The sequence below is a fragment of the Oncorhynchus nerka genome, linkage group LG3, assembly GCF_034236695.1.
Source record: "Oncorhynchus nerka isolate Pitt River linkage group LG3, Oner_Uvic_2.0, whole genome shotgun sequence".
In the NCBI taxonomy this organism is placed as follows: Eukaryota; Metazoa; Chordata; class Actinopteri; order Salmoniformes; family Salmonidae; genus Oncorhynchus; species Oncorhynchus nerka.
The window spans coordinates 59337345-59354258 of NC_088398.1; the positions used below are offsets into that span (position 1 = coordinate 59337345).

Here is a 16914-nt window from a genome sequence, read left to right on the forward strand (position 1 = left end):
TTGTTAGTAGCTACTATCTTGTCTCATCGCCCAACTAGGAGAGGAGAGGTGAGCTACTGAAGTTGAAGCAGCAGATTATGTGTGAATAATGCTGTATGTGTTTGAATAAAATAGGTAGGCTCAGGCTGACGCATACAAAGCAGAAGAATTACTGTTGCCAAATAATCTGTGGGACAACAAAAATATTTTAATCGCAAAGTCATCTGTCTGACTGCCTGCTCCCGCCACCCGCAGCATGAAAAATGCAGATAGCGCCACAATGATCTCTGTCGGGACACGCAGGTCCCACGGGATGCCCTAACTGTAACCTCAAATTCCAAGACCATAAATCCCGTGGCGGTTCGCAACTCAAAACTACCTCTAGAGTTGGTGTGTCCAAACATTTGACTGGTAATGTATATATCCACACACACACACATCTTTCAACAATATACTTTCCTTTATTATTATTTTCCGCTAACCCTACCACCCCTCCCCTAATTGAAGTAAACTAATGAACAACACTTAGGCTTCTACTTCCAGCTTATACCCACTATATACATTTTAAGGACACAATCTATTTTACAATAGTTATATTTTGTTTGTTTTTTGTCTTGTCCTTCCTCTACCCTCAACTTCTCCCATCTATTTCTGATGTCCATCCATTTTGATTTCGATTTGCCATATAATGTTCAACTGTTGCTTTACAAAAATTCTGAACCTTTCTATTCTCATAGTTTCCACAGATTGTAATTCAAAGACAAACATAGAATTCCTCTTTAGGTAACTGGTTCCCTAAATATTCTGTGATCCACCAAAATCAGCTAAATAAACAAACAATTGTTTCCAAACACAACCCAGACATGACCCAGCTGCGACAAAACATCCGAGTCTCTTCGTGACCCATCTGGAAAACACTTCCTTAGGTTTCAAAACTCACTTACAGGAAAGACATATGGCAGGTAATATGTTTTAATGGGTCTAAACTCACCTTCAGGTAGGACACAGAGCAGGTTCCTGCGGACGTTGAGTTCTCGGAGGGCCTTGAGTCGGCCGATGTGACGGGGCAGAGCAGTGATCTCATTACAGCTCACATCCTGCAGGGGGCACAACACACTGAGTTAACTCACACACAACTAACGCTTTACTGGTGGGTGTGCAGGATTTTGTTCCAGCCCTGCTCAAACACACCTGATTCATCTAATCATGGTCCTGACGAGTTGCAGATAAGAGAATCGGGTGAGCTAGAGAAGGGTTGGTCTACTCACCCAGTAACTCTCCAGGAAGATGGTTAGTCACCCCTTGTGTACAAGAGCTACGTTAAGGACTGGGGGGTTGTATGGCTCATAACACATCCATAATAAATGCTTCCTATTCCACTGTTCTTCCCCGTCTCCTCACATGGAGTCAGACAATGTCTCCCCTCTCCTCTCCTTCCCTGCTCTAGCTGCATGAGGGCCGGACCATTAATTTCACCCCTCAGTGGAGAACAGAACAGTTACATAAGGCCTGGCTGGGAGCTCACACAGGAAACGAAAAGCTGAGTCAGAAACTGGCACACACACAAGAGGGAGAGAAAGAAAGAGCGAAAGAAAGATAATCTCTTACCAGCTCCATGAGGCTCCTGAGCTGTCCGATGGCCTCAGGTATACACACCAGTTTGTTGTTGCTGGCAATGAGGACTCGTAGGGGTAACCCACATAGGGAGGCTGGCAGAGCACACAGCTGGTTCCGACTGTGGACACAAACACACAGAGCCATTATATTACACACCAGCAGAGAGATGCAGATCAAAGAGCGATACATAGGATGTCCAGAGTGTCTACAATCTCGACCTGACGACGATCCACTTGGATAGACACTTCCATTTTAAAAAAGTGTCAGATGTGTGATGGACCTTGTGTCATGTACTCTAATATACATGAATATGACCCGATACCAACTGAACCCATTTCCTTAAAGGGGAATATCACCCTGGCTCTGCCACGGCCTATAGTCATTACTAGATTAACAACATTATGTTTTTATCATAAACATCACAATTATCCAAACCACAAGCTAAAACTAGCACATTTTCATTTCACTGGTAGAATCAGGAAGTGCATACGGAAAGTATTCAGAAATCTAGATTTTTATCCCACATTGTTACTTTACAGCCTTATTGTAAAACATTCAACTGTTTTCCCCCCTCATCAATCTACACACAATATCCCATGACAACAAAGCAAAAACAGTTTAGACATTTTTGCAAATGTATTAAAAATAAAACAATGAATTATCACGTTTACATAAGTATTCAGACCCTTTACTCAGTACTTTGTTGAAGTGCCTTTGACAACAATTACAGCCTTGAGTCTTCTTGGGTATGATCCTGATTCAAATGACCATCCTTCCCATGCTAGATTACGGAGACAATTTATAGATCGGCAGTTAAGGGTGCTCTCGAGCGGCTAGATGTTCTTTAACATTCGGCCATCAGATTTGCCACCAATGCTCCCTATAAAGACACATCACTGCACTCTATACTCCTCTGTAAACTGGTCATCTCTGTATACCCGTCGCAAGACCCACTGGTTGATGCTTATTTATAAAACCCTCTCCAGGTCTCTCCAGAGATGTTCGGTCGGGTTCAAGTCCGGGCTCTGGCTGGGCCACTCAAGGACATCCAGAGACTTGTCTCGAAGCCCCGCCTGCATTGTCTTGTCTGTGTGCTTAGAGTCGTTGTCCTGTTGGAAGGTGAACCTTCGCCCCAGTCTGAGGTCCGGAGAACTCTAGAGCAGGTTTTCATCAAGGATCTCTGTATATCTTTCCCTCAATCCTGACAATTCTCCCAGTCCCTGCTGCTGAAAAACATCCCCCATAGCATGATGCTGCCATCAACGTAGGGATGTTGCCAGGTTTCCTCCAGATGTGACGCTTGGCATTCAGGCTAAATAGTTCAATCTTGGTTTCATCAGACGAGTGAACCTGGTTTCTCATGGTCAGAGTCCTTTAGGTGACTTTAGGCAAACTTCAAGAGGGCTGTCATGTGCCTTTTACTTAAGAGTGGCTTCTGTTTGGCAACTCTACCATAAAGGCCTGATTAGTAGAGTGCTGCAGAGATGTTTGTCTTTCTGAAAGGATCTCCTAGCTCCACAGAGGAACTCTGGAGCTCTGTCAGAGTGACCATCAGGTTCTTGGTCACCTCCCTGACCAAGGCCCTTCTCCCCCGACTGCTCAGTTTGGCCGGGCGGCCAGCATTAGAAAGAGTCTTGATGGAAGAAAGAAAAATGGAAGAAACCATCTTCTTCCAATTAAGAATGATTGAGCCCACTGTGTTCTTGGGTACCGTCAATGCTGGAGAAAGGTTTTGGTACCCTTACCGAAATCTGTGCCGATACAATCTTGTCTCAGAGTTCTACGGACAATTATTTTGACCTCGTGGCTTGGTTTTTGTACTGACATGCACGGTCAACTGTGGGACCTTTATATAGACAGGTGTGTGCTTTTTAAAATCATGTTCAAATAAATGAGTTTAACACAGGTGGACTCCAATCAAGTTGTAGAAACATCAAGGATGATCAATGGAAACAGAATGCACCGGAGCTCAATTTTTATATATTTTATTATTTATTGAACCTTTATTTAACCAGGTAGGCTAGTTTTTTTATTTTATTAATTTTTTTAGTTTATTTTATTTTTTACAGGGACAGTGCACATTAATCAACGTTTCAGTAAAAGTTCCGGTTTTAGCCAGCCGGCTAATTTTCAACCGCAGTCCCTGGGCAGGTTATTAAAAACAATTACAATATAGACAATAGCACCATAGAACAAGCAAGACATAGCAACATAGGACAAGCAAGACATAGCATACAGACTGAGCAACATAGAACAAAAAGCAGCAAGACAAAATTCATAAAAGCAACAAAGTGTTTCCACACCTCACAAGCTACAGACAACATGGAAAGCGGCAACACACAGCTAGGGACCATGTTCACAAATCTGATTGACCTTTAGCCAGGTCTTCAAGCATTTTGTGAAAGTGTGATATGTGGTGCAGTTATGTGTGTCTGATGGCAGTGTATTCCAGACATGGGAAGCTCTCACAGAGAATGCAGATTTACTAAAGCTGCTTTTCCTTAGGGGAACTATACAGTCACCTCTCATGGCAGACCTTGTGGATCTGCTGCCATATGTCTGGGTTTTCTGTTTAACAAAAATATTGAGTGGAGGGGGAGCCAGGCCATTAAGGATCTTGAATACAAGACATGCGTCGGTGTATTGCACAAGATTTTCCCAACTCAAGAGCTCATGCTTTCTAAGGATGTGACAATGATGATGGCTATTGGGCTTCCTATCAAGCACTTTGAGAGCCTGTTTGTAGACAGACTGAATAGGTTTTAATGTTGTACAGCAAGCTTGGGCCCAACTAGTCAAGCAGTATGTTAAGTCGGGGAGTATCATAGATTTGAAGTACAGTTTTGCTACCTCTGTAGTCAAACAATTTCGTATAAATGGGAAATTAGCTAGATTGAATTTAGTTATTTGAATTACCTTTTTCACATGCTTTTTAAAAGAGAGGTTGGAATCAAGTATGATGCCAAGGTACTTAAAATCGGATACCACCTGGAGCTTCTCCCCTGACACATAGACATCTGGCTCAGTAGCATCTGTTGCCCTCTTTGTGAAGAACATGCAAACAGTTTTTTTCACATTGAGATGCAAACACGAGTCACTGAGCCACTTTGTAACCTGGACCATTACAGTAGTGAGTTCTTGTGCAGCTTGTTGTTTGCTCTTTGCATGCACATATATCACTGTATCATCTGCATACATTTGAACTTCAGACCCAGTACAGACAGAAGGCAGATCATTAATGTACAGGCTGAACAGGAGGGGCCCCAGTATTGACCCTTGGGGCACGCCCACATCATAGCTACGAGTGGGCGACAGCTCATTGCTCACTCTGACATACTGAGTTCTGCCTTCAAGGTATGATTTCATCCATCTCAGGGCATCAGGGGAAAAGTTGAACTTGGACAATTTTGTGATGAGAATCTCATGGATAACAGTATCAAAAGCCTTCCTTAGGTCCAGAAACACAGCCCCAACAGCACCCCCTTTGTCCATCTTGGACTTCACATTTTCCAGAAGAAAGCAGTTGGCCGTTTCTGTGGAGTGTTTCGCTCTGAAGCCAAACTGCATGGAGTGTAATGTGAAGGGGCTGTTGTTGAGGTGGGCAATCAGTTGAGAACAAGTTCTCATTAGCGACTGCGACCTGGCCAAGATAAAGCATAGCAGTGTGACACAGACAACAACACAGAGTTACACATGGAGTAAACAATAAACAAGCCAATAACACATTAAACAAGTCAATGACACAGTAGAAAAAATAAAGTCTATATACAGTATGTGCAAAAGGCATGAGGTAGGCAGGCAATAAATGGGCCATAGGAGCGAATGATTACAAACAATAACAATAATTAAGAGTCTCATAGCAAAGGGTCTGAATACTTCTGTAAAAATATTTGTGTTTTATTTCTAATACATTTTCCCCCAAAAATCTAAAAACATGTTTTTGCTTTGTCATTATGGGGTATTTTTTGTTGATTAAATTTGGATTTTCTATTTATTTCATCCATTTTAGAATTAGGCTTTATCGTAACAAAATGTGGATACAGTTATGGGGTGTCAACAATTTCCGAATGCACTGTACATGGTTATACCCAACAGGAGAAAGACCTTGTCTATTTCCTGATGTAAACAAAAGCTTTTTGAATAATTTTTTATCAATTAAGGTTAAGAGGGTAAAGGCAAAGCGCACTATCTGCATTCTAATGTAATGACATATTCCAGGGATATTCCAGGGGGGAGGAATGCAAATTTTGAAATTTGTCAGCAGAACATTTTTAGATTGGCAAGTTAGCTGCTAGACTGTGTATCAAAACGTGTAGTAAACATGGTCAAATTAATTGATAACCAGTAACCAAAACCGCAAACATCCACTATATTGCAACATTTGTAGAATAACAGGATATTAGCTGTAAAACATTTTTTTGGGGTCTTCGCTGTCACAAGGGGGGCTGCTAAAATCTTTAACTCAATGTTTAAGGTGTGTGTGTGGGGGGGGGGGGGGATGTCGGTACGCAGACCCACGAGCCACTGCAGCCACTCATGAGTTTTTTATGACTCAGTGTGTGATTGCTTGTGTGTAATGTGCTGTACTGTAGTGTTTTCATGATACCAGAAATGTTTAGGTACAAGGTATAGTATCACGATACTCAATACCAAAACAACAGCAAATAAATAAAGCATATTAGCCAGTCACAGAGTGACACTTGACCCAGACAGAAACTCAGCTCTGTTAAATCATTGGGCATCTTATCAGTTCAATATCATTCCATTAGACATGTTTTACATCAACATCCATGTTGTATTAATGAATCAATTCTACAATCAATTTGACTCTGTTTTTCCCAATCCGCCCGGGATGGTGCAGCTGTCTAGGACACTGCATCTCCGTGCTAGAAAAGTCACTACTAGGGTTGCAAAGAGAAGGATACTTCCTGGTAAGTTTTCCACTGCAAGTTAAGCCCGGGAATATGGGGAATTTTACTTAAATTCATCAAATAAGTGAGCTTATAACAGTGAACCTTTTTTGTGGGATACACATAAGGCAATTCTAGGTCTGTGGCATATGTTGGTTAAACTATCCCCAATTCAATGGAATTTCAACCCTCTGCATGTGCAGTTCACTCTTACATCACATGTGCAGCTGATTCTCAAGCTCTTGCACACTTATGAGTCCACACTACCACACTGTCTGCTTTCTGGTAAGTTTTGATTACAATACTGGGTGGGGTGAATATATTTTATATGACACATGATTTGTTGTTAACTAGTAAATAGTAGCATACAGCAAAGTTTGTTTAAATAATTTCTAAATGGTTAATTTCTGCTAGTTAGTTTTTGCTACCATGTGGGTTTTAGCTTGCTTGAGCCTGCTACCTGAGGAGTGTTAATTCACCTGTTTCCATACACCTTTTATTTTAAAACATTTGTCTTACAAAGGAGTTGTTTAATCTAACTGCTTAACTATTCATCTGTACATGGAATTGTAATTTTTACTTACAACAAGCAACCTCTGACAAAAGTCCCTGTACTTCTATTCGAGGTGAAAATGATGAATCAGACACCTTATCAATAGCAACAGCTCATGGTCGTCCTGGAATCAGAAGTATTTCTTTACTCAATGAATGTCTTGCTCGAGCTGTGTATGCAACTGGTTCACCTCTGATGCTCACATGCCATGTGTATTGGAAGAGATTTCTGAATGTTCTTCGCCCAGCATGATTAACTAAATCATCTCCGCCCCTCAACCAGTATTCTACAAGAGCACAGACACAAGGGACAACAGACACACCGGTCTCTACATTGCAGATGAGCTGAAGGCAGTCATCAATGACCTTGAACCACAGAAGGTATTTGCACTGGTGACAGACAATGCTGTGAACATGAAGGCTACTTGGTCTAAAGTGAAGGAGTCCTACCCTCACATCACACCCAATGGCTGTGCTGCTCATACACTGATTCTGCTCCTCAAGGACATCATGGAGCTGAAAACAATGGATACACTACGAGAGCCAAGAAATGGTTAGGTATGTGAAGGGTCATCAAGTTATAGCAGCAATCTACCTCACCAAGCAAAGTGAGAAGAATAAGAGCACCACATTGAAGCTGCCCAGCAACATGTTTGACAGTCTCCTGGAGGGGAAGGAGTCTCTCCAAGAAATGGCCATAACACAGTCTGCCGATATGGACAGCCCCATCAAGAGGATCCTCCTGGATGATGTATTTTTGGGAGAGAGTGGTAACTCTATAACCTATAGCAGTAGCCATTGCACGGATTGAAGGAGACAATGCCATTCTGTCTGATGTTCAGACTCTGCTTGCAGGTGTAAGAGAAGAAATCCATACTGCCCTGCCCACTTCACTTTTGCTCCAAGCAGAGGAAACTGCAGCTCTGAAATATATCAAGAAGCGTGAAGACTTCTGCCTGAAGTCCATTCATGCCGCAGCATACATGTTGGAACCCAAGTATGCTGCAAGAGCATCCGGTCTGGTGCAGAGATCAACAAGGCCTATGGTGTCATCACTACCGTGTCTCGCCACCTTGGCCTGGATGAGGGCAAGGTTCTTAGCAGTCTGGCTGAGAGGAAGACAACCAAAGCATTAGTTTCTAGACTGTCATTTTACAGATGATGTTGAAAACGTTTTTGGAAGATGCGATGAATCATTGGGGATCGTTCAACATTCCCTTTCTTTTGTTGTTCAGTGAAATCATCCCATGTGAAGAGTCAACTACTTTAATTAAAGGTCAATTCTAAACTAATTCCTTTTTTTCCTATTGGAAAGATTTAACCATTTGCAATTTTTCTATGATAAGGTAAAAGGTTTATGTTTGTCTCCAAATGATATGGTAAATATATCCAATGCAAAAAACATCTACGTTTAAATGGTATTAATATTAATTTGTATATATTTCCATTATTTCCCATATATTCCTGTTAATTCCCACAGGAAGTTTCCACCACTGAATGTTTCCCAAAATGTGCAACCCTAGTCACTACAGACCCTTGTTTGATTCCAGGCTGTATCACAACCGGCCGTGATTGGGAGTCCCTTAGGGCAGCGCACAATTGGCCCAGCGTCGTCCGGGTTAGGTTTTAGCCGGGATAGGCCATCATTATAAATAAGAATTTGTTCATAACTGGCTTGCCTAGTTGAAAAAAAGATATATATTTAAACTACATAACACAATGGTAATAATTTATTTGAATGGTAAATCTATCACAATATACAGGTGAATGCATATCCAATAGGACTGTTTAAGTTATTTCATGGGTTACAAATGACAAACTATCTGTTTCCCTTCCATTTGGGACTTGACGACATTCACGAGACAAGAGGGGTGGGGCCCGTCGGAGCCCTATTCACACACACAGTCAGACTTTCACTGAGGCAATAGATCATGAGCGATAGATCATATGAGAAAGAGATCGAGAGAGAGAGAGATCGAGAGAGAGATCGAGAGAGAGAGAGCGAGAGATCGAGAGAGAGAGAGATCAAGAGAGAGATCGAGAGAGAATTTATAAAGTTTTGGTGGCAATCAGCTTTGAAATCAGCATATTGTGAGGCAATTTGCATATTATCAAAAACAAAGTACTAGGGTAGTGAATTAATGTTAGCTTCAGCTGTAAGCTAGCAAGGAAGGTTAGCCTATAAAGCTGGAAGATACTGGTATCGTCTTGCACTGTAAAGTGTTCTAGTCTGTTTTGCGAACAGTAACAAACTGTTTTAACATTTCTACATGCCATGTTGCATTACTGAAGTGTGTTCACTTCTGTGTGGCATGTGTGGGGACATAACATGATGCAGCCCGGTCTCCCAGCGCAAGCTAAGCGGAACAGGCACATGAGCTATAAGGGGGACATCAGCTTTGCTGATACAGACTTGATCTGTGAGACACATTTGAGGGAAGTACCGAAAGTAACAGAAATTCTAGTACCGAACAGTTTTTCATGTTCTAGCATCGAAAAAAGTACAGAAGTTTCAGTATACCGTGCAACACTACTGTACTGTAAAAAACTACTCATTAGCTTTCCCATAAACACTTTTGTACTTCTGCAAAACATAAAACACACAGTCCCAATCTAGTTCAGTTCAGTCCAGCACGACAGCCCAAAACCCCTCATAAAAACAGGATGTTGGTGTTCCCTCCCTGGTTTACATGAGCAGTTAAACAAGATGCTTGAAAACGAACCAAAGCCTTTCCAAACAGGTCAGAACGCCTCCTCCAAAACAGGTCAGAACTCCTCCTCCAAAACAGGTCAGAACTCCTCCTCCAAAACAGGTCAGAACTCCTCCTCCAAAACAGGTCAGAACTCCTCCTCCAAAACAGGTCAGAACTCCTCCTCCAAAACAGGTCAGAACTCCTCCTCCAAAACAGGTCAGAACTCCTCCTCCAAAACATATCAGAACTCCTCCTCCAAAACATATCAGAACTCCTCCTCCAAAACATATCAGAACTCCTCCTCCAAAACATATCAGAACTCCTCCTCCTGGTTATTTTGTGCTGGAGAACATTGAGAGTGGTGAGGACTTACAGTATGGGAGCTTTCTGGAAAACTGGATGCTTTCACACCACTCAGCGGTGTTCGCTGCGTGTACGAGTTGGCATGCGTGCCTGCATGCTTACGAGTTGGCATGCGTGCCTGCATGCTTACGAGTTGACATGCGTGCCTGCATGCTTACGAGTTGACATGCGTGCCTGCATGCTTACGAGTTGACATGCGTGCCTGCATGCTTACGAGTTGACATGCGTGCCTGCATGCTTACGAGTTGACATGCGTGCCTGCATGCTTACGAGTTGACATGCGTGCCTGCATGCTTACGAGTTGACATGCGTGCCTGCATGCTTACGAGTTGACATGCGTGCGTTCCATCAGATCGAGCCATATCACTGTTCAGTCCAGAGGCGCCACAGAGCCAGAGCTGTCAAACACGGTCTCTGTCTCCGAACCAAGAGATTAGAGACGGCATGAGTTCCTCTCTGGGATCCACTCTCTATTGAATCCTGCCCACAAGAGCCACTTAGATCCACTCCATATGATGAGGGAGAAGGTATAGACATAACATGGTGACTATAATTCCAGCTACCTGTGTACACAGAATGGAATCCCCAGTGGAGCAGTAACACAACACACAGGCCAAGAGAGGCGAGGACCACAAAAAAAGACAAATCATTATACAAAAACTGCACCTCTTATGTTTCTCTCTATACTTCCTTCTATATCGCTTAGTTATTTCTCTCTCACCACTTATATACTCTCGCTACTTATTGAATCGCCCTCACCTTATTGACCCGCTCCCTTTACTGACCCCCACCCCCTCTCCTTATTGAACCCCACCCCTCCCTTTACTGACCCCCACCCCCTCTCCTTACTGACCCCCACCCCCTCTTTACTGAACCCCACCCCCTCTTTACTGAACCCCACCCCCTCTTTACTGAACCCCACCCCCTCCCTTTACTGACCCCCACCCCCTCCCTTACTGAACCCCCACCCCTCTCCTTACTGAACCCCACCCCCTCTCCTTACTGACCCCACCCCCTCTCCTTACTGACCCCCACCCCCTCTCCTTACTGACCCCCACCCCCTCCTTACCCCCCACCCCCTCTCTTTACTGAACCCCACCCCTCTCCTTACTGAACCCCACCCCCTCTCTTTACTGACCCCCACGTGAGACCACGCAGCCGCCATACCGCTCAGGAAGGAGACGCATTCTGTCTCCTAGAAATTAATGTACTTTGGTGTGAAAAGTGCAAATCAATCCCAGAACAACAGCAAAGGAACTTGTGAAGATAATGGAGGAAACAGGTCCTATATCAACATAACCTGAAAGGCCGCTCAGCAAGGAAGAAGCCACTGCTCCAAAACCGCCATACAAAAGCCAGACTGTGGTTTGCAACTGCACATGGGGACAAAGATTGTACTTTTTGGAGAAATGTCCTCTGGGTCTGATGAAACAAAAATATAACTGTTTGGCCATAATGACCATTGTTATGTTTGGAGGAAAAAGGGGGAGGCTTGCAAGCCGAAGAACACCATCCCAACCGTGAAGCACAGGGGTGGCAGCATCATGTTGTGGGGGTGCTTTGCTGCAGGAGGGACTGGTGCTCTTCACAAAATAGATGGCATTATGAGGATGGAAAATTATGTGGATATATTGAAGTAACATCTCAAGACACCAGTCAGGAAGTTAAAGCTTGGTCGCAAATGGGTCTTCCAACTGGACAATGACCCATAGCATACTTCCAAAGTTGTCCTTAAGCCATTTTGCTACAACAAAGGCAAGGTATAGGAGTGGCCATCACAAAGCCATGACCTCAATCTTATAGAAAATATGTGGGCAGAACTGAAGAAGCTTATGTGAGCAATGAGACCTACAAACCTGACTCAGTTACACCAGCTCTGTCAGGAGGCATGAGACAAAATTCACCCAACTTATTGTAGTAAGCTTGTGGAAGACCATCTGAAACATTTGACCCAAGTTAAACAATTTAAAGGCAATGCTATACTAATTGAGTGTATATTAACTTCTGACCCACTGGGAATGTGATGAAAGAAATAAAAGCTGAAATAAATCACTCTACTATTATTCTGACATTTCACATTCTTAAAATAAAGTGGTGATCCTAACTGACCTAAGACAGGGAATTTTTTACTAGGATTGAATGTCAGGAATTGTGAAAAACTGAGTTGAAATGTATTTGGCTAAGGTGTATGTAAACTTCTGACTTCAACTGTACAGGGGGTAGCGGTAGTGAGTCAGTGTGCGGGGGTACAGGTTAGTTGAGGTAATTTGTACATGTACAGTAGGTAGGGGTGAAGTGACTATGCATAGATAATAAAACAGAGAGTAGCAGCAGTGTACAAAACAAATAGGGGGGGGGCCAATGTAAATAGTTCAGTGGCCATTTGATTAATTGTTCAGGAGTCGTATGGCTTGGGGGTAGAAGCTGTTAAGGAGCCTTTTGATCTTAGACTTGGCTCTCCAGTACCGCTTGCTGTGCGGTAGCAGACAAAACAGTCTATGACTTGGGTGACTGGAGTCTGTACAATTTTATGGGCTTTCCTCTGACACCGCCTAGTATATAGGTCCTGGATGGCAGGAAGCTTGGCCCCAGTGATGTACTGGGCTGTTCGCACTAACCCTCTGTAGCACCTTACGGTCAGATGCCGAGCAGTTGCCATACCAGGTGGTGATGCAACCGGTCACGATGGTGCAGCTGTAGAACTTTGAGGATCTGAGGACCCATGCCAAATCTCTCCTGTGGGGGAAAAGGTGTTGTCGTGCCCTCTTCACGTTTGTCTTGGGGTGTCTGGACCATGATAGTACGTTGGTGATGTGGACACCAAGGAACTTGAAAAACTCTCGACCCACTCCACTACAGCCGCGTTGATGTTAATGGGGGCCTGTTCGGCCGCCTTTTCATGTAGTCCACGATCAGCTCCTTTGTCTTGCTAACATTGAGGGAGATATTGTTGTGCTGGCACCACACTGCCAGCTCGCTGACCTCCTCCTATAGGTGGTCTCATCATTGTCAGTGATCAGGCCTACCACTGTTGGGTAGTAAATGATGTGTTGGAGTCGTGTTTGGCCACGCAGTTGTGGGTGAACAGGGAGTACAGGACTAAGTACTCACCCCTGAGGGGCCCCTGTGCTGAGGATCAGCGTGGCAGACGTGTTGTTGCCCACCCTTACCACCTCGGGGCAGTCCGTCAGTTAGTCCAGGATCCAGTTGCAGAGGGAGGCGCCATCCCAGGGTCCTTAGCTCAGTGATGAGTTTCCTAGGCACTAAGGTGTTGCACGCTGAACTGTAGTCAATGAACAGCATTCTTACAACTGTGGATCTGCATCCACAGAGTGTCCAGGAGGATGCTGTTGATGTAAGCCATGACCAGCCTTTCAAAGCACTTCATGGCAACTGACGTGAGTGCGACGGGGCAGTAATCATTTAGGCAGGTTACCTTTGCTTCCTTGGGCACAGGGATTATGGTGGTCTGATTGAAACATGTAGGTATTACAGACTGGGTCAGGGAGAGGTTGAACATGTCAGTGAAGACACCCGCCAGCTGGTCAGCACATGCTTTGAGTACACTTCCTGGTAATCCGTCTCACGCTCCTTATTGAACCTCTCTCTCCCCTTTTCTGTTTCCTTATCGTCTTTCTCTGTGTTTTATCTTTCCATATACCAGGGAGGGCAGGCCTTTCTCTCTGCTATGGAAACGACCTTTCAGCTCCAGATACACAACAGGCCCATAGTAGGCAGAAGGCATTCATGACCTTGGCTCCTGACTCCCTCCCTCCCTGAAACAATGTGCTGTCTGGTATGTTAGATGTTATTGTTCTGTGAACACTCACATTAAGCATAGCTTAATGTTTTATGGCCATTACATTTCAAGTGGCTAGTGTGTCGATCTGAAAACCACTACACTGCACAGCAGCACAAGCTAACACAATAGAGTAACAAGCGAGCAGGCCAATAGTCACAGTAAAAGCTGCCTGCCTAAATAAAAGCTAACAGAACAAAAGCAGCAAAACAAATCAGCGAACTCAATGACAACAGCTGACAGCTCTAAACAGCCTCCATCCCATCAACTTCAAAATAAGACATTTTATTCCACAACTGCCAAAGTTCTATCTAGACAACAAAGAGCCTTTATCCTCTTTCCACCATGATGCAGGCCAGGAACAGAACGATCCTAAAAATAAAGCTTTCCTTTTCATGTGTTCCTGGTGCAGACATGGAGAACATAGTCTATTTCCTGTTTTGACAGCAATATGAAAAGCCACAAATTCAAATGAGATTATCTGCCAGTGTCTCCGTGGCGTCTGATAACATTCCTGTCTAGTGGTGTAAAACACATACCCCGGTGCGGTCACTGTGGTGCTCACATCACATTATACTCAGACACACGCCTCGCCCTCACGTTAACCTACATCAGCTACCCTCCAGCGAGGGTATTTTACATCCTCCCCCTTCAGATGTGGCATTTGTATAACTGATTCAATGAATCACTTATTAACTCCGCTTAAATTCAATGAATCAATGTATTAACTCCGCTTAAATTCAATGAATCAATGTATTAACTCCGCTTAAATTCAATGAATCAATGTATTAACTCCGCTTAAATTCAATGAATCAATGTATTAACTCCGCTTAAATTCAATGAATCAATGTATTAACTCCGCTTAAATTCAATGAATCAATGTATTAACTCCGCTTAAATTCAATGAATCAATGTATTAACTCCGCTTAAATTCAATGAATCAATGTATTAACTCCGCTTAAATTCAATGAATCAATGTATTAACTCCGCTTAAATTCAATGAATCAATGTATTAACTCCGCTTAAATTCAATGAATCAATGTATTAACTCCGCTTAAATGATATGGCCGCAACACCACATGCAATGTGTGTAGGTTTGGTCTTCTGTGTGTGTCTGTCAGAGATATGACTAATGAATCTCCCTCAGTTGCACGGTGGTGTGAGCACAGAGGAAGAGATTAGAGACAGAGAGTACAGAGTCGGTCTCAGGTTGATGATGCGTACAGCAGGCAGTAAAAAACCAGGCTAGCACTGATATGATGACCTTCTCCCCATCTCTCTCGGTCTCTCTTTCACGCTCCCCCTCTGTCTCCCTCTACCATCTCCCTCCCCCATCTCTCACTTTGTCTCTCGCACTCTTTCTCTCTGTCTCTCTCGGTCTCTCGATAGCCAGATAGAGCGGGATTGGAGAGAGATAAAATGAAACAAGTAGTGTCGTGCATCAGTCCAATATGTGATCTGAGCGCATTGCACAAACACAGAGACACGATATGCTATTGCTCTGTGGTCGTGCCATGAGGTTAGAAGCGGTGACATCAGCCCATTGAGAGGCGTCTGTGATGCGTGAAGCCTAAGCGTGTCTGCCCTGGGAAACAGTTGGGATCAAACCCTGAGTCTAAACAAGCTCTGGTCCAATCAGACTACTGCCAACCTTCTGTGCTGATTATCAAATATCGACTGACATCTAATATATTTAACGCTTCTCTGAACCAATACTGCCGCCTTTATAGGGATAACTGTGAAAAGAACTTTAAGGATAAACCACTGATATTCAGCAACGCCAACATTGTCTTTCTATCATTGAAAACAAATGTGCTTCTCACTCAACACAGTCACCTGTTAACTGTAGGTTCAAGTCTTACCTGAGGTTTAAGGAGGTGAGTGACTGTAGGTTGATGATGGTGTCAGGAATGGTCTTGATACAGTTGTGATAGAGGTTCAGCATTTCCAAGGCAACCAGGTGACACACCTCTAAGGGGACCTCCGCCAAACGATTCCTCGACAGGTCTGAGAGAGAGAGAATAGGAAGAGACAGATATCACCTGTAGTTATATACTAGTGCCACTAGGTGTCTCTCTCCCTGGCCCAGGACCTCCCCTCCACACAACCCAGTTCAGCCAAGCTATCCAAAGCCCACAGGCTAACACAATAATTCCTGTACTGGCTCCCAGCAGCAAATAACAACATTGATATCAGCTGAGGCCATAATAACAATTAGCCAGTGTTCAGATTAGCTCCACTCCTGCATACTGTTCCAAGGTGATTTAGTGAATTCAGCTGGGATGACCTAAAGCACTCAGTCAATATAGAAGCCTGTGTTCCATTATGGACACCACAGGGGAAGGAAGTTCTGTTAAAAACACTCAGAGACAAAAAGGCTACTCATAGTTGATCTTCCGCTCTAGGAAAACAGCTTCAGTGTGACTCAAAGCCCTGCTAGCACTAGTAGCGCTGACTGGAAGTAATGACTAAGGCCTGAAAATAACATCACGATGTGTGTGTGTGCGTGTGTGTGCATGTACTATGTATTTAGAAAAGACCAAATACCCACAGTGAATGGTGTCAGTGTCATGTAGCATCACTATGACCCCCATCCTACTATGCTTCAAATCTAACGGGACAGTTCCTGTTACACTACAACATGACAGACTGATTAAGGCTCAAACTGAGACACATATTAGGGGGTGGGGATGTGTGCATGTATGAGTCTGCATGGCGGCAGTGTAGGCTACACAACAGGTCATGTGATGTGACACTGATGATGACATGGCCTAGGGTAGGGTAGGGTCAGGTCAACCCCCCCTCCCTCCCCCCCACACACACACGCTCCACCACCCTTGTAAAGTTGAGCATTCCCGTAGTAATCACCCCCACAAACCAGACACAGGAGCCTCAATGTATTTCATGACACACATGAACACACCTGCATAAATGTGTGCATGCGTGACATTTCATGCAAGGAGACAACCATGTGACTGTGACAAAGATAAGACCAGCATAT

At 43.8% G+C, this 16914-nt stretch overlaps 1 protein-coding gene across 6 annotated transcripts in view; it reads right to left on the reverse strand.

Annotated features, from left to right (window-relative positions):
- lrch1 (leucine-rich repeats and calponin homology (CH) domain containing 1) overlaps positions 1-16914 on the reverse strand; it is a 107050-nt gene that overhangs the window by 46609 nt on the left and 43527 nt on the right. For all 6 annotated transcript variants that reach the window (XM_029637944.2, XM_029637923.2, XM_029637913.2 and 3 more), the window contains exons 2-4: positions 15776-15920; positions 1588-1714; positions 971-1076 (exon numbers count right to left, since the gene is read on the reverse strand). In XM_029637944.2, the coding sequence (XP_029493804.1) occupies positions 971-1076; positions 1588-1714; positions 15776-15920 (378 nt within the window). The remainder of the gene's footprint in view (positions 1-970; positions 1077-1587; positions 1715-15775; positions 15921-16914) is intronic.